An 18,445-nucleotide genomic window follows, 5' to 3' on the forward strand; every position below is an offset into this window, starting at 1 on the left:
TCTGAAAAAGAATGGATACATATATGTGTATAACTGAATTACTTTGTTGTACAGCAGAAATTAACACAACATTGTGTTTTTTAATTTTGATTGATTGATTGATTTTTGTCTTTTTAGGGCTGCACCCACAGCATATGGAGGTTCCCAGGCTAAAGTTTGAATCAGAGCTGTAGCTGCTAGCCTATGCCACAACCACCGCAATGCCAGATCTGAGCCATTATCTGTGACCTACACCACAGCTCACGGCAACACCAGATCCTTAACCCACTGAGTGAGGCCAGGGATCGAACCTGTATCCTCATGGATACTAGTCAGATTCGTTTCCACTGAGCCACGATGGGAACTCCCTAATACAACATTGTAAATCACTTATACTTCAATAAAAATTTTTAAAATAAAACAAAAAAGAAGTCTATCTCAGCCTGCCTCTTAGTATAGATGGAGAAGAGGGAAAAGGAGGGCTTCAAAGTGGTTAAGAATGTGAACTGAATTCAGAGGACCTGAAGTCAAACCCAGCTGTGCCCCACTAGCTGTGTGACCTTAAGCAAGTCATTTCATTTCCTTTCTCAGTTAAAAGGGATGATGCTTCTCCTAAAGGAGAGTCCTAAGGATCAAATGAGATAAGATGCACAGAGCCCTCAACTCAATACTTGCCCTGGGTCAGAGGTCTTAACCTGGAGGAACCCAGACAGGAAACAGAGTAACATCTTCATTTTCACATCTGTCACTGAAATCCAGGCTCTCCTTCCATTGTGAAGGGAGGCAAAACCTGAGCAGGATTTGCAAGTATGTGACTGTGGCATCAACAGAATCCATGGATTTTTTTTCTTTTCACATTCCTGTTTTTGCAGGTGGTTTCAAAATATCACTTGTGCTCAGCTCCACTTCAAAACCCTGAGAGTGGAGTTCCTGTTGTGGCTCAGCAGGTTAAGGGCCTGACTAGTGTAGTTCGCAGATGTGGCTCAGATCCGGTGTTGCCGTGGCTGTGGTATAGGCCAGCAGCTGCAGCTCTGATTTGACACCCAGCCTGGGAACTTCCATATGCCTCAGGTGTGGCCCTAAAAAGAAAAAAAAAAAAAAAGTCTGAGAGTTATTAGGAGTCAATGGAAGTTCTGCTATTTAAATTTTTTTTTAATTTAAGTGTAGTTGATTTATAATGTTGTGCCAATTTCTGCTATATGGCAAAGTGAAGGTCTGCTAGTTAGTCACTAGCAAAGATGCATAAAACTACTACAGCATGTTTTTTAAGTATATAACTACTTTAAAATAATAGGCTTCCTTTATTCCTCTATATATTTTATTTTATGCACTTAAAAACATAAAAGGGTAGAGTTCCCTTCTTGGTACAGCGGAAGGGAATCTGACTAGGAACCATGAAGTTGAGGGTTCGATCCCTGGTCTTGCGCAGTGGGTTAAGTTTCCAGCGTTGCCGTGAGCTATGGTGTAGGTCACAGACTCAGCTTGGATCTGGTGTTGCTGTGGCTGTGGCGTAGGCCAGCAGCAATGGCTATGATTAGACCCCAAGCATGGGAACCTCCATATGCCTCAGGTGTGGCCCTAAAAAGACAAAAAAAAAAAAAAAAACCCAAAGAACATAAAAGGGTCTGTAGGCTTTACTGGGCTGACAAAAGAGTCACAGTTTACAAAGCTTAAGAACCCCTATAGTTACAGGGGTAGGATTTCCTCTCTAGGAGGCATTTGGCAATGTCTGGAGATATTTTTGGTGGATGATACAGGTATCTAGTGAGTGGAGGCCAAGGATGCTCAGCATCCTACAATACACAAAAATGGCCTCCATCCCAGAAAATGGTCCAGTCCCATATATCAGGGGGGCTGCAGTTGAGAAATCCTGCTCTAGAGACATCAGCTGTCACTGTTTCATTGTCCTATTTGCCTTTGACAGTCAAATTTCTGGAAGAATCTTCTCATTTACCCTCAAGATGTTAGCTAATGAGGAGGCTGGGACTCCTGCAGCTGTCCTGACACCCCCTAGCTTGGAGCAAAGGCTATGCCAGCTGGGGTGGCCAATATGTACCCCTGTGCAGAGTTCTCAACTGGTTTTTCCATTGTTCCCATCATGGTCCTGTTTACCTTTGACCCAGCCAGTGGCGATCATGACAAACCACCCATGGTGGTAGTGGTGATGTGCGTGGTGGATGCCCACGGCGATCTTTCGGACTCTCACCACCTCCTTCATGGCCACGAAGATGAGTTTCACTGGCAGGAAGCAGACACACTTGTAAAAGAGGTCCAGGGGGCAGAAGAAAATCAAGTACCTTTGGGGGAGAAAATGACAAGCATCAGTGGGGAGACAGACCATAGGGACCCCTTGGAGATGAGGTCACGCTGGCAGGTCCTAGTTCCTCCCATCTCCCAGATGGCCAGGTCGCTCCACCCACATATTCTCCCACACGCCACCAGACCAGTGATGCTTACCAGACTGCGGAGGCCAGCAGGATACTGGAGTTGTTGCTGAAATAGTCGATCAGGGGCTCCCCGAGGAGCAGATCAGCCAGGATGTAACTCCCGAAGCAGTGCAGCATGGCGCACAGCCAGGACGCCACAGGGTGGCGCCGGGACAGCTCAACTGCTCCTGATGGGCACGGAGTATCCCCCACCATCACTAGGGCATCAAGGGCATACTTTGCCCTTCATGCCCTCCGGTCAGCCTGTTCTAATTCAGCTGCCCTCTCAGAGTGCCCGCCCAATGCCTTGCAGTTGGCCCATTTTAGAGGGAGGACCAAGGTTCAGAGAGACTGCCCACATGCCTGAGGTCACACAGAGAGAAGGCAGAACAGGGCTGGGGCTCTTTTCTCTGAAGTCAGAGAGGTGGCAATGGCCATCACACCAGCATTCCTAGGTCAGAGACACTGGATTTAGCATTTAAAGGAAAGACTCAGTAAATCCTCATCAAGGAGTTCCCATTGTGGCTCAATGGTAACAAACCTGACTAGCATCCATGAGGACTCAGATTTGATCTCTGGCCTCAATCAGTGGGTTAAGGATTAGGCGTTGTGGTGAGTTGTGGTGTAGGTTGCAGATGTGGCTCAGATCTGGCATCACTGTGGCTGTAGTGGAGCCGATTTGACCCCTAGCCCTGGAACTTCCATATGCCACAGGAGAGGCTAAAAAAGGAAAAAGAAAGAAAAACAAAAACAAAAACAAAAAAACACTCATGGATAACTGCAACCAAATGATCACACTTTTTTTTCATCACATCCACAGCATGTGGAAGTTCCCTGGGCCAGGGATCGAACACACAAGCCACAGAAGCAACTGGCGCTGCTGCAGTGACAGCACTGGATACTTAACCTACTGCTCCACGATGGAACTCCCAGGTGATCACTCTTATGATATCCTCTTGAGGAGACTGAGGCTTGGAGAAAGTGGGCAACGTGCTGCTAGTAAGGCTTTGATGTAGTCACTCCTGCCTTGGGCTGATATGAAGAGCCCTATAAGCTTACACCTGTACTTTTGGCCTCTCTTTCTTTGTTAAAAAAAAAAAAAAAAAAATTTGTGCAGAGTTCTCACCGAGGCGCATCGTAAATGAATTCGACTGGGAACCATGAGGTTGCAGGTTTGATCCCTAGCTTTGATCAGAGGGTCAAGAATCTGGCTTTGCCGTGAACTATGGTGTAGGTCACAGATGCAGCTTGGATCTGATGTTGCTGTGGCTGTGGCATAGGCCAACAGCTATAGCTCTGATTCCACCCCTAGCATAGCAATCTCTATATGCCACAGGTGTGGCCCTAAAAAGAAAAAAAAAATTGTGTATGTAGTAAAATATACCTAAAAATGTACCATTTTAACCATCTGAAGTGTAGATTTCAGTGGCATGAAATACATTCATGGTGTTGTGCAACCACCCCTCCTGTCCATCTCCAGAGCTTATTCACCTTGTAAAAGTGAAACTCTATCCCCATTCAACACTAACTCTGTATTCCCTCCTCGCCCCAGCTCCTGACACTCATCACTGTACCTTCCATCTCTATGAACTTGCCTACTCCAGGGACCTCACATAAGTGGATTCATACTGTATTTGTGATTTTGTGACTGGATTCTTTCATTTAACATCATGTCCTCAAGGTTCATCCATGTCAGATGCATGTGTCAGAATTTCCTTCCTTTTTTAAAGCTGAATAATAGTCCATCCTATGGATCTACCACATTTTGCATATCCTTTATCCATCAGTGGACATATGGGTTGATTGCACCTTTTGGCTATTGTGAATCGTGCTGCTAGGAACAGGAGCATGCAAATCTGTACAAGTTCCTGCTTTCAGTTCTTTGTAGGAATTGTGGAATCGCTGGATCAAATGGCAGTTCCATTTTTAACTTTTTCTTCTTACAGCCACACCTGTGGCATAGGGACATTCCCAGGCTAGGAGTCAAATCGGAGCTGCCACTGAGGCCTACACCACAGCCATGGCAACGCCGGATTGGTGCCACATGTGCAGCCCACACTGCAGCTTGTGGCAGTGCCAGAGCCTTAAGTCACTGAGCGAGGCCAGGGATTGTCCATCTTCATGCACACTATGTTGAGTTCTCAACCCACTGAGCCTCAACAGGCACTCCCATTTTTAATCTTTTGAGCAACCTCCATATCATCTTCCACCATAACCACCATTTTGCATTCCCACCAGCAGTGCACAAGGGTTTCAACTTCTCCACATCCTTGGCAGCGCCTGTGGTTTTTCTGATTTTTAGAAATAGCTATCCTGATGGATATAAAGTGGTAGCTCATTGTAGTTTTGATCTGCATTCCCCTAATGATTAGTGGCGTTGAGTACCTTTTCATGTGCTTATTGGTCATTCCTATATCTTCTCTGGAGAAATGTGTTTTCAAGTCCTTTGCGCCTTTTTTTAAAAAATTGGGTTGTCCTTCCAATTGAGTTGTGCTCTTGGGGAGAATGTTCATTTGCTAGGAAAAGAGTTTTGATTGTTTCCAGATGAAAGGAACATAAGAGATTTGAGGGACGGAGTTCCTGTTGTGGCTCAGTGGTAATGAACCCAACTAGTATCCATGAGGACACAAGTTCGATCCCTGGCCCCTTCAGTGGATTAAGGATCTGGCATTGCTGTGAGCTGTGGTGTAGGTCACAGACGCAGCTCGGGTCCCGTAGTACTGTGGCTGTGCTGTAGGCTGGTGGCTGTAGCTCCAATTTGACCCCTATCCTGGGAATTTCCATATGCTGAATGTTCGGCCCTAAACAGATGACAGAGAGAGAGAGATTTGCAGGACGTAGCTGAAGAACTCTGGAGCCCTGTCTTGGTGGGGGAATGCCATCAGGGCAGAGGGAAGTCACTAGGTACTGATGGGGACAGTGCAGGGCATGCCCATGTGTGCAGAAGCGTGCAAAAAGAGCAATGAGCAAAGAAAAAAAAAAAGGAGTCCTTGAAGGTAGAATTATATAAACAGAGTGAGGGAGAGAGGGCACTCCAGGATAGCAGCATGGAAGGAACAAAGACACAAAGTCAAAAAATGGTCAAGCACAAATGCCACTTCCTCCAGGAAGCCTTCCTTGCTCTACTGAGCCAGTCACTCCCAACTCTGGGCTCCCACCACCCTATGAACTCCACCCAATTTTTGGTTTTGACATTTTTTTTTTAAAGAACAGGGGTATATATATATTTTTTAATTATTTATTATTATTATTTTTCCCACTGTACAGCAAGGGGGTCAGGTTATCCTTACATGTGTACATTACAATTACATTTTCCCCCCAGCCTTTCTTCTGTTGCAACATGAGTATCTAGACAAAGTTCTCAATGCTATTCAGAAGGATCTCCTTGTAAATCTATTCTAAGTTGTGCCTGTGGTCTTGACATTTTATTTAAGTTTTCACATCGAATAATAGCAAGTGGACTAATGGTTGCTTAGGGCTAGAGGGGATGGGGGAGATGGGAGGGTAACAGCTAAAGGATCTGGGTTTCTTTTGGAGGTAATAGTTGCACAATTCTGTGAATATACTAAAAACCAGTTAACGGGATGCTTTAAATGAGTGAATTGGGTGGTATATGAATTATATCTCCATAAAGCTGTTAAAAAATAGATAGGGAGTTTCCTGGTGGCTCAGTGGGAGAAGGATCTGGCATTGCCACTTCTGTGTTTCGGGTCACTGCTGAGGCGCAGGTTGACTCCCTGACCTGGAAACTTCCACATGCCATGGGTATGGCCAAAAATAAACAAACAAACAAATGGATTACAATGTGGAAAATGTAGCTTATTTCACAATTTCTGCAACTGAGGATACACACTCATAAATGATACTAAATTGAGTCTTCTAAACCCAAGGCAGGGAAATATAAAAGAATGGCCTTACTTAGCAAACAGAAATAGGGACTCCACCCCTAATGAAGGTGGCTCAGTGCATTGGTCCCCAACTTGCCTGTACATCAGCATTACCTGGGGAGTAAATGGTCAACTTACAAACACCTGACAACTGTGCCCCATCCCAGAATATCTCAATTGGTCAGTCTGCAATGTGGCTGGACTTGTGGATTTTTTGTGCAACAAAACTGAAAATCACACAGATAGGGAAATGGGCTAGCCCATGTCCTGTCATCCTGCAGCCCTGATGATCCAAGACCTTCCATCCATGGCTGAGAAGATGGGCCCCCAAGGGCAGTGGTTTGCAAACCATGTTCCCATGTTCCTGGGAACCGTGAGGGCAAAGGAGAGACCAAGCAGGTAGGTTCTGGGTCTTCCCCATTGTTTCAACCAGAGCACAACTTCATTTACTGCTTCATTTCAGAATTTGGCAAAAGATTTGGTTTGAAAAGGAGAATCTGTTACCCAGGCAGTCCTGCATGCAAATGTTCATAGCTTTATTTGTAAACAACCTAAATGGCTTCAGTGGGTAAATAGATAAATCATGGTATGTCTGTATGATGGAATACTTAGAAATGAAAAAGGAACAAACCAGGGATACACAAAACAACCCGGACAGGTCTCCAGGGTGTTATGCACAGTGAAGACAGCCAATTGCAGTATGGAACCATACTGTATGGTTCCATTTATATAACATTCTCCAAGTGACAAAACCATAGTGATGAATGGCAGAGAGCTAATCAGAGGTTTCCAGGGGTTAGGGTTCAAAGGCAGATTTAACTATAGGGGGGCATTATCAGGTGGTTTCTTTCAGGTGTTAGAACCATTCTGTATTCTGATTGTGGTGGTGGTGACTCAAATTTACACATGTGATAAAATTCAAGGGACTACTTATTTATGCATTTATTTATTAGCCATGCCCACAGCATGAGTAAGTTCCCAGGCCAGGGATCAAACTTGCACCATAGCAGTGACAATGCCAGATCCTTAACCCATTGAGCCACCAGGGAACTCCCAGGGCTATATTTTTTAAAGTGCATATAAAAACAGCCAAATAAAGTCTATAGTTAGTGTAAATGGTATTGTACTGATGTCATTTTCCAGATTTTAATAATGAGCTACCATTAGGTAAGATGTCATTGGGGTAATTGGGTGAAGGGGACTGGGGAACTCTTTGTATCACTTTTGCCACTTCTTATGAGTCAAATTCTTTCAAGGTAAAAGGTATTTTAAAATCCTAAATTAAAATACAGGTGATGTGGGAGTTCCTGCTATGACGCAGTGCATTAAGAATCTGACTGCAGTGGCTGGGGACAATGCAGACGCACAAGTTCAATCCCCAGCCCAGTGAGCTGGATTAAAGGATCTGGCTGTTGTTGCAGCTATGGTGCATGTCAAAGCTGCGGCTTGGATTCAGTCCCTGCAAGTTCCATATGCCATGGGTTTGGCTATAAAAAACTTAAAAAATAAAATAAAATACATATGGAGGGGTTCTAGTTCTTTAAAAATAATTTTATGGGAGTTCACCAGTGGTTAACAATCAAGATCTAGCACTTTTACTGCTGCAGCCTGGGTTCAATCCCAAGTCTGAGAACTGAGATCCCACATCAAGCTGCTGCACCCCACAGCACACCCCCTAAAAAAGTTCACAAAAAACACTACAGAGGAGTTCCCCTTGTGGCTCAGCAGGTTATGACCCCTACTAGTGTCCATGACAATTCAGGTTTGATCCCTGGCCTTGCTCAGGGGGTTAAAGATCCAGTGTTGCTGCAAGCTGCAGTGTAGATCACAGATGCAGCTTGGATCCCGAGTTGCTGTGGCTGTGGTGTAGGCCAGCAGCTGCAGCTCTGATTTGACCCCTAGCCTGGGGACTTCCATATGCTGCGGGTGATGCCCTAAAAAGCAAAAAACAATGAAACAAACAAAAACACTACAGATATAGGATTAATGTTTATTAGCCAAACTGTACAGTTTGTACTACCCACTTAAAGTCTTTAGAATATTTTTTAAAAGTTAGGTCCTATATTTATGCTAATATTGCCATAATCTTCTACAGTCACACCCCTGAGATGGAACCTGGGTGTTTCCTATGTTACAGCTTATTTCATCATCTTAATTCTTCCCTCCCCAACTAGCTTCATTTTCCAGAGAATTAATTTAGGAAAAGTCATTAGAGATAGCTACTTAGCTCTCACAGCCAGAGCTGGTACCAATGACTTTTTAAAAAAAATTCTTTATTTTATTTTATTATTTTTTTAGGGCCATGCCCACGACATATGGAGGTTCCCAGGCTAGGGGTCCAATCGGAGCTGTAGCCGCCGGCCTACGCCACAGCCACAGCAACTTGGGATCCAAGCCTCGCCTGCAACCTTCACCACAGCTCATGGCAATGTCAGATCCTTAACCTACTGACCAAAGCCAGGGATCAAACCCACGTCCCCATGAATACTAGTCAGGTTGGTTAACCACTGAGCCATGACAGGAACTCTTTTATTTTAAAATTTATTTTGTCGGTGTATAGTTGATTTATAATATTGTGTTAATTTCTGTTATACATATATACATTATTTTTCATATTCTTTTCCATTATAGTTTAACACAAGCTATTGAATATAATTCCCTGTGCTATACAGTAGGACCTTGTTGTTTATCCATCCTAGATATAATAGTTTGTATCTGCTAATCCAAGATTTCCAATCCATCCCTCCCTGACTCCTCCAACCCTTGGCAACTACATGGCTGTTCTCCATGTCTGTGCGTCCGTTTCTGTTTCATAGATAAAGTCATTTGTGGCATATTTTAGATTCTACACATAAGTGAGAGCATATGATATTTGTCTTTCTCTTTCTAACTTAATATGATAATCTCTAGGTCCATCCTTGTTGCTGCAAAGGGCATTATTTTATTCCTTTTCATGGCTGAGTAGTATTCCCCAATGCCTCTCTTTCAACAATTTACTTAAATCCAGTGAAAATGCCACTCAATGTGGATCTGAAATAACAAGGTTACAGGAGTACTCATCATGGCTCAGGGGAATATGACTAGCATCCATGAGGATGCAGGTTCAATCCCTGGCCTCACCCAGTGGGTTAAGAATCCAGTGTTGCTGTGAACTGTGGTGTAGTTCGCAGATGTGGCTCAGATCCCGTGTTGCTGTGGCTGTGGTGTAGACCAGCAGTTGTAGCTCTGATTCCACTCCTAGCCTGGGAAACTCCACATGCCGTGAGTGCGGCCCTAAAGAAAAAAAAAAAAAAAACCAATGTTACAATATGTGATCTATTAATCAAAAGATTAATAAAAAAATAATCAGTTCAGGTTTGGGAGGGCTGGGGCGGGGGGGGGGGAGTTTCTGTATATACTATTGATACACTCAACACGTTGGTTTGATTTGACCTTAATCCTTGGGTGAGTACAGGGACCTTACCAGTCTTATCTGCTGCTGAACCCCCAGTGTGCTTGGCAGCTGTGTCTGACACCTGGTTCTGACACAATAAGCAACTGTGAATGAAAGAAATGTCCACATGGAGCTTACATTCTAGCAAATGGGGTCTGAACACTCCTAGGCACTGAGGCACTGAGGTTGTATTGAGCACTTTCGGTTACATTATAACAACAAACTCCCCTGCACCCTTTGTTTACTGAGTTACTTTAAAAAACTTTTTTTTTTTTTTTTTGGCTGCAACATATGGAAGTTTCCTGGCCAGGGATCAAATTCAAGCAGCAACTCTGGCCTATGCCACAGCTTCAGCAATGTCAAATTGTTTCCACTGCACCATGACTGGAATTCCAGCAAAGTCAAATCCTTAACCCCCTGCACCATAGCAGGAACTCCCTGAGTTACTTTTTGTTTCTTGCTGTCATGTTTTAAAGTTTTATTGACCTATAATTGATTTACAAGGTTGTGATGATTTCTGCTGTACAACAAAGTGATTCAGTTATACATGCACACACATCTTTTCTCTTTCAGCTTCTTTTCCCACATAGACTATCGCAGAATATTGGGTAGAGTTCTCTGTGCTATTCGGCAGGTCCTGGTTGGCCAATCATTCCATACACATATGCAGTGTGCATATGCCAATCCCAAAACCCTAGTCCATCCCTCCCCCACCCAAACCTGTCCCCTTTGGTAACCATAACATTTTCAAAGTCCGTGAGTCTGTTTCTGTTCTGCAAATAAGGTCATTTGTATTATTTTCTTAGATTCCATATATAAGTGATGGCATATGATGTTTGTCTTTCACTATCTAACTCACTTAGTATGATAAACTCTAGGTCCTTCCATGTTGCTGCAAATGGTATTACCTCATTTTTTATGGCTGAGTAATATTCCACTCTGTAAATGCACCACATCTTTTTTATTCATTCCTCTGCCAATGGACATTTAGCCATGCCTTGCTATTGTAAGTAGTGCTTCAATGAACATTGTGGTGCATGTATTTTTTTGAGTTACTTAAAAAAATTGAGTTACTATTGTATCTTCACACTGTCCTTAAGGCTTCAGCATCAGATCCCAGGCTTTCTACCACACGTAATGTAGGGATCAGTATCCCTACCCCCAGTTATGGGGGGGGGGAGTAGAACTCCCCCTCCCCCAGGATTCATGTCCACCAGGACCTCAGAACGTAACCTCATTTGGAACATGCTCTTTGCAGATGTAATTAAGGTAAGGATCTCAAGATGAGGTCATCCTGGAACATCTCAGTATGTCCTGAATCTAATTAGATTTTTCCTTTTTTTCTTTTTTTCTCTCTCTCTCTTTAGGCAGAACCTTTGGCATATGGAAGTTCCTGGGATAGGGGTCAAATTGGAGCTGCCACTACAGGCCTGTGCCACAGCCACAGCAACATGGGATCTGAGCCACATCTGTAACCTACACCACAGCTTGTGGCAAAGCTGAATCCTTAACCCACTGAGTGGGACCAGGGGTTGAACCCACATCCTTATGGATACTAGTTGGGTTCTTAACCTACTGAGCCACAATGGGAATGCCCAAAGAGAGTGTTCTTATAAGAGACAAAGAAGGAGACACACAGAGAAGAAGGTGTTGTGAGTTGAACTCATAAGATATATTGAAGTCCTAACCCCTGGTACCTGTAGATGTGACCTTATTTTTGGAAGTAGGGTCTCTGTGGATATAATTAAATTAAGATGAAATCATTAGCTGGGCCTTAATCCAATGTCTCTTCTTCCTTATAAGAAGAGGAGACAAATCACAGGGAAGATAAGGACTGGGTGTTGTCTGCTGTGGCTCAGGTTCTATCCTAGGCCCAGGAACTTGAAACAAACAAACAACAAAACCCCAAGAAGGCAGAGACTATAGTGAGGCAGCTGTAAGCCACGGAACTCCAAGGCCACTAGCCAACTCCAGCAGCTAGAAAGAGGCACAGAAAGATTCCTTCCTGGAACCACCAGAGAGAGCATGGCCCTGCTGACACCTTGATTTTGGATTTCTAGCTTCCAGAATTGCCAGGCAATATATTTCTGTTCAGAGCCACCTGGTTTGTGGTACTTTGCCACAATAGACAAAGGAAATTCATACAGAAGTTCAAGTGAAGACAGGCGTAGAGATTGCAGTGATGTGTGTACAGGCCAAGGAAGGCCAGAAGCCACTAGGAACCAGAAAAGAGGCATGGAAAGCTCCTCTCCTAGAGCCTCAAGAAGAAAACAACAAGCAGACACCTTGACTATGGCTTTCTTTCTTTTTTTTTTTTTTTTGGCCTTTTTAGGGCCACACCCATGGCATATGGAATCTCCCAAGCCAGGGGGCGAATTGGAGCTGCAACTTCCAGCTTACACCAAAGCCAGAACAACGAGGGATCTGAGCCAAATCTGTGACCTATACCACAGCTCATGGCAAAATCAGATCCTTAACCCACTGAGCAAGGCCAGGGATTGAACCTGAGTCCTCATGGATACTAGTCAGGTTTGTTACTGCTGAAGCACAATGGGAACTCCCAGACATCTTGACTTTGGATTCTAGTCTCCAAACATATAAGAGAATAAATTTCTGTTTTTTTAAGCCACCCAGTTTGTGGTCATTGTTTACAGCGCCCTAGCAAACCAACATAGCAGCTGACAGATGAGGCAACAGAGTCTCCTCAAGGTCAATGGCTTACCCAAGATTGCCCATGCATTCAGTGAGTATTTTTGAGCTCTGACCATGTACCTGGCTTCTTCTGGGCACCCAGGATGCAGCCATGAGCAAGAACTGGTTCAAACGTTACCTTTGTGGGGTTCATAGTTTAGTAGTGAGACAACCTGGTTAAATAATAAACCTCATAAAGAAGAGACACATGGTGCTTTGGAGGGTCTAATCAGGGAAGTAGCTGAAGAGGTCAGACTTCATTTAGGAAGTAGTGCTTCAGCTGAGATCTTAACAATGAGCAGAGATTGCCTAAAGGATGGGGGTGGAGGAGCAAAGATGATCCAGGCAAAGGGAAAGCATGGAGAAGGTGGGGTAGGTAGGAGAGAAGAAATCTAAGAGCTAAAGGGCACTTGGTGCAAGATACATGGGTCAGCATGGGCTGGACATTCAGCAAAGCAAGCGGCCAAGCCTGGACCACACAGAACCCACATCTTTTAACATGGCAGCCAAGCCTCTTTTCTGGGTCCGATGTCCAATGTTCTAAGCCCATGTTGGGGAAAGAAATCTAAGTCCACTCTACTCTTCTCAGATCAGTCAACCTCACAGAGATGTGGGGAGGAGAATATCTGCACTCCCCCCACTCCCTGGGTGTAGGAGCCCAAGTTTCCCTTGCACAGACACAGTGTGAGAAGATCAATAGGCATAACCAGCTTGGAGGCAATTTGGCAATAGTGAGGAAATTCAAAGCTGTTAGGTCATCAGTCCTAGCAATTCCTCTCCTCACTATTTTCCCTAAAGATGCTAGAGTATGTTGACAAAAGACATGGGAGGGGGTATTTCACTGCCACATGGTTACAACAGGAGAAAAGTAGAGTCTACAGTTTCTTAGTAAGGAGGGAAGTCACAGGAAATGGAGTATCACAGAGTAGCTATTTAAAAATGAACTAGAGGGAGTTCCCATCGTGGCTCAGTGGTTAACGAATCCGACTAGGAAGCATGAGGTTGCGGGTTCAATCCCTGGCCTCACTCAGTGGGTTAAGGATCCGGCATTGACGTGAGCTGTGGTGTAGGTCGCAGACATGGCCTATCCCATGGCATAGGCTGGCGGCTACATCTCCGATTCAACCCCTAGCCTGGGAACCTCCATATGCACGGGTGAGGCCCTAGAAAAATGCAAAAAGAGAAAAATAAATAAATAAATAATGAACTAGATGTTGGAGTTCCCATCAGGGCTTAGTGGTTAACGAACCCAATTAGTATCCATGAGGACACAGGTTTGATCCCTGGCAGGGTTAAGGATCTGTTGTTGCTGTGAGCTGTGGTATAGGCCCGTGGCTACAGCTCCTATTGGACCCCTAGCCTGGGAACCTCTATATGCCGTGAGTGTGGCCCTAGAAAGACATAAAAAAGGCAAAACAAAACAAAAACTGACTTTAAAAAAAACCAACAACCTAGATCTAGATCTAGGCTCCTCACTCTCAGCACTGCTGACATATGGGGCTGGATCATTCCTTCTCTGCTGAAGTGAGGGCCAATCTCTGCACTGCAGGATGTGTCAGCAGCATCCCTGGCCTCTACCCACTGGATGCTAGTAGCCCACCCCACCCTGGTTGTGACAACCAAAAATGTTTCCAGATATATCCAAATATCCCCTGGGGATAAATTCCCTTCTAGTTGAGAACCTCTGCTCTAGAAGTTTCAAGACGAATAAATCCCATAAGATTACTGCTGAGTGAAAATGCTAGGCTGCAAAGTGATACATTTATGTATATTTTATGTATATATTTAAAACAACTCAAAATGCTCCAGGTAGTTCATAGATACATATATGGGGTGAAGGTATAAATACAGGCATGGAAGCAATACAGGCTGATTTTAGGGCAGTGGTCACATTTGGAGAGGGAGAGAGGGAAAGGGCTGGGATTGACTCTCTCTGTCACTATTGCTTTTTTTTTTTTTAACCCTATTTCTTTAAGAAAAAAAAAACAGTCTGAAATAAATCTACATTCACATTTGGTAAATTTGGACGTCCCGTGTGGCACAGCAGAAATGAATCTGTCTAGGAACCATGTGGTTGTGGGTTTGGTCCCTGACCTTGCTCAGTGGGTTAAGATCTGGCATTGCCATGAGCTGTGATATAGGTTTTAGACATGGCTCGGATCTGGCATTGCCATGGCATAGGCTGGCAGCTGTAGCTCTGATCTGACCCCTAGCCTGGGAACTTCCGTATGCCACAGGTGTGGCCCTAAAAAAAAAAAAAAGCACACCTGGTAAATCTGTGTAGAGAGTATGGACATATCTCAGATAGCCATTCTGTATGTTTGAAATATTTAATCATCAAAACTAGAAAAAAAAAAAAAAGGGCTCTCTCTGAAAGCTGATAAGCAAGAAGGACTTGGGGTACTTCCTGCCTCATCACACTGGGCTCCACAGTCTGTATCAAGTCCCCTTGTGGATCCCTCATTGCCTGCTCCCTCTCTGATGGCTGTGGATGGGGGGCCAGGAACAGGAGGTCTCACAGCCTAGGATGGTCAGCAGGACATCATGCTGTCCTATGTACAAGACTCCATCAATAGATTCTGGAACTTATTTTTTTTATTTTTTTGCCATACCCATGGCGTGTGAAAGTTCCCAGATCAAACTCAAGCCATAGCAGCAACCTGAGCCCACTGCAGTGACAACACTGGATCCCTAACCTGCTGTGTCACCAGGGAATTCTGGTTCTGGAACACTCTTAAAAGTTCATGCTCAGGGCAGCACTATTCACAACTGCCAAAAGGTGATAACAACCCAAACATCTATCAACAGATGAATGGATGAACAAAACGTGGTCCATCCATGCAATGGAACACTATTTAGCCTTAAAAAGAATGAAGTTCTGATACAGGTTACATGATGAATCTAGAAGACATGCTGAGTGAAAGAAGCCAGACACAAAAGGTTACATATTGCATGATTCCATTGATATGAAATGTCCAGAAAAGGAAAATCTACATAGGTAGAAAGCAGATTAGCGGTTGCTGGGGGTGGGGGTGGGGGGGACGACTGGAGGATGAGAGAATGAGGAGTGAATGCTGATCAAGGCTTCCCTTTGAAGTGAGGAAAATGTTCTTGAACTTACATACATTACATATAGGTGGGATCATATAACATGGCCTTGTGCATCCAGCTTCTTTCACTTAGCACAACAGTTTCAAAGGTAATGTTCATTTTTCACTCCTGTATTGTATTCCATCATAGGACTACGTCACAGATTATTTACCCATTTGTTTTGTATATACAACATTTTATAATCAGGAAATATGAAAACTAAGAAAAGTTGTTTCAGAGTAAGTCAGGAACACACACCCTTATCGACTAACCACATGCTTTTGGACAAACCATTTTTCTTCTTTCTCCATCCCTTTCCTTTTGTCAGGTGGGAACTCTAATCCCTTCTTTGCCAAACTCCTAATAGGGGTTGGAGCATTTTTTTCCTTCTCACCCTGGAGTCACAGGCCCAAAGTTCATCTTCTCCCCACCCTCAAGGTTGTCCTGAGTCTCAGCACTTACCAAGTTCCTCCATTAAGAAGCCCAATGCCCTCTTCTCTCTTCTGGGGCATCTATTTAAAACACCGCCAGCTGAGAGTTAATCCTTCTGAGCAGCTGGTGGGTCCTGCAGGAGCCAGGCCAGGTGAGCAAGCCATGTTTGCAGAAATGGATACCTCTGCCACTAAAAATAACCCCAGGGGGTTGAATTCTTTCCAGGGTCTTTCTTGTGCCCTCTGGGACCATAAGGCCAGGGAGTAGGGGTGGGGGTGGGAGCCTGGGTTCTGCAGGAACAAAGTAGGTGTCTCACTAAGGATGAGGCCTGGTAAAGTCACATGCCTGTGTTTTAGCTCCACTCTGGCGTGGCTTTGGGTAAATGACAGCCCCCCCACCCCACCCCCAGGCTGTTTCTTCTGTTGTCAAAAGGAGAATGAGAGCACTCCCCTCACTGAGTTATACTGATGAGTCAATGCTGTGTGTATTATCATCAGTATACTTTTTTAAAGAATGGGATTTAGTTGATTTACAATATTGTGTTAGTTTCAGGTGTAGAGCGAAGTGATTCAGTTACACATACAAGTGTGTGTGTGTATTCTTTCTTATTTTTTAGTTTTTTTCCTTTTTTTTGTTTTTTGTGTTTTGTCTTTTTAGGGCCCACCCAGGGCATATGGAGGTTCCTAGGCTAGGGGCCTAATCGGTGCTACAGCTGCCGGCCTATGCCACAGCCACAGCAACCGAGTGAGGTCAGGGGTCAAACCCGCAACCTCACAGTTCCTAGTCAGATTTGTTCCCACTGCGCCACAACAGGAACTCTGTTTTTTCCATTTTTTAAAAGTTGTATTGTCAGAGTCCCTGTTGTGGCTCAGTGGGTTATGAAACGGACTAGTATCCATCAGGATATGGGTTCGATCACTGGTCTCACTTAGTGGCTTAAGGATCCGGGGTTGCTGTTAAGCTGTCTGTGGTGTAGGTTGCAGGTGTGGCTCAGATTCCCCACTGCTGTGGCTGTGGTGTAGGCAGGCAGCTGCAGCTCCGATTCCTCCCCTAGCCTGGGAGCTTCCATATGCCGAAGGTGTGGCCCTAAAAAGCCAAAAAAGAAAAAAAAAAAATTGTATTGTAGTTGATTTAACCATGTTGTGATAATATCTGCGGTACCATGTATTCTTTAATTACAAGATATTGATTATAGCTCCCTGTGCTATAATCCCTTGTTGGTTACCTATTTCATATATACTAGTGTGTATCTGTAACTCCCATACTCCTAATTTTTCGCCCCCCCCCTTTCCCTTGGGTAACCACAATTTTGTTTTCTATGTCTGTGAGTTTCTTCTTTTTTTTCAGTGGCCATGGAAGTTTCCAGGCCAGGGACGGAGTCCCAGCCAGAGCTGCCAGATCCTTTAACCTACTGTGTCCAGCAGGGGAAATCAAACTCGTACCTCCACAGTGACTCCAGCCACTGCAGTCAGATTCTTTTTTGTGTGTGTGTGTGTGGTCTTCTTAGGGCTGCCCCCTGGGTATATGGAAGTTCCCAGGCTAGGGGTCAAATCAGAGCTGCAGTTGCCCGCCTACACCACAGCAACTCAGGATTGGAGCCAAGGCTTCTACCTACATCACAGGTCACAGCAACACCAGATCCTTAAGCCACTGAGCAAGGCCAGGGATCAAACCTACATCTCATAGATACTAGTCAGATTCGTTTCCGCTGAGCCATGAAGGGAACTCCTGCAGTCAGATTCTTAACCCATTGTACCATGGCAGGAACTCCGATGTCTGTGAGCTTCTTATCCTTGCATTATCCTCCCAGCAACCCTAGGACAGAAGGAGTCATCCATGGCCACAGATGGGAAGACTGAGGCTGGTGGGGACTGCCTTCCCCGAAGATCCACAGTGAGGCAATGGCCAAGAAACTGTCCCCCTGGCTCTTTTTTTTTTTTTTTTCTTTTTCTTAGGGCCACACCCACAACATACGGAGGTTCGCAGGCTAGGGGTCTAATCATAGCTGTTGCTGCCGGCCTACACCACAGCCACAGCAACACCAAATCCGAGCCGTGTCTGCGAACTACATCATCATTCACAGCAACGCTGGATCCTTAACCCACTGAGTGAAGCCAGGGATCAAACCTGCAACCTCATTGTTCCTAGTCAGATTCACTTCTGCTGTGCCACAACAGGAACTCCCCCAGCTCTTTTTGCTTTGCGATGCTTCTTCTTGGTTTCTCTTGCTGGGTCTTGGGGCAGCACCAGGAAACAGGAGAAAGTGGGTTTCAATTCCAGGTTTGCCACCAAAGCAATGCCTTCTCACTGGGTGAGCTTTGACTACTCACTCCTCTCCCCTTCCCTTAGTCATGTGTAGAATGGGGATGCTGTTGTTTAGAGTGACCAGTTGTCCCTTTTTGCCCTGGCTAAGGAGTTTCTGGGACAAGGGACTTTGGGTGCTTATCTTGGGCAAAGTGGGCAAGTTGGTTCATTTAAAAGGGCGCCTGCAAGGATGAAAAGAAATT

The 18,445-nt window shown here is 44.7% G+C and overlaps 1 protein-coding gene across 1 annotated transcript in view; it reads right to left on the reverse strand.

Moving 5' to 3' along the window:
* Window positions 1-18,445, reverse strand: part of TMEM38A (transmembrane protein 38A) — a 31,377-nt gene that overhangs the window by 6,405 nt on the left and 6,527 nt on the right. The window contains exons 2-3 of the mRNA XM_047776691.1: window positions 2,437-2,593; window positions 2,092-2,276 (exon numbers count right to left, since the gene is read on the reverse strand). Coding sequence (XP_047632647.1) covers window positions 2,092-2,276; window positions 2,437-2,593 — 342 coding nt within the window. The remainder of the gene's footprint in view (window positions 1-2,091; window positions 2,277-2,436; window positions 2,594-18,445) is intronic.

Source organism: Phacochoerus africanus, chromosome 4 (assembly GCF_016906955.1).
Source record: "Phacochoerus africanus isolate WHEZ1 chromosome 4, ROS_Pafr_v1, whole genome shotgun sequence".
NCBI classification, from domain to species: domain Eukaryota; kingdom Metazoa; phylum Chordata; class Mammalia; order Artiodactyla; family Suidae; genus Phacochoerus; species Phacochoerus africanus.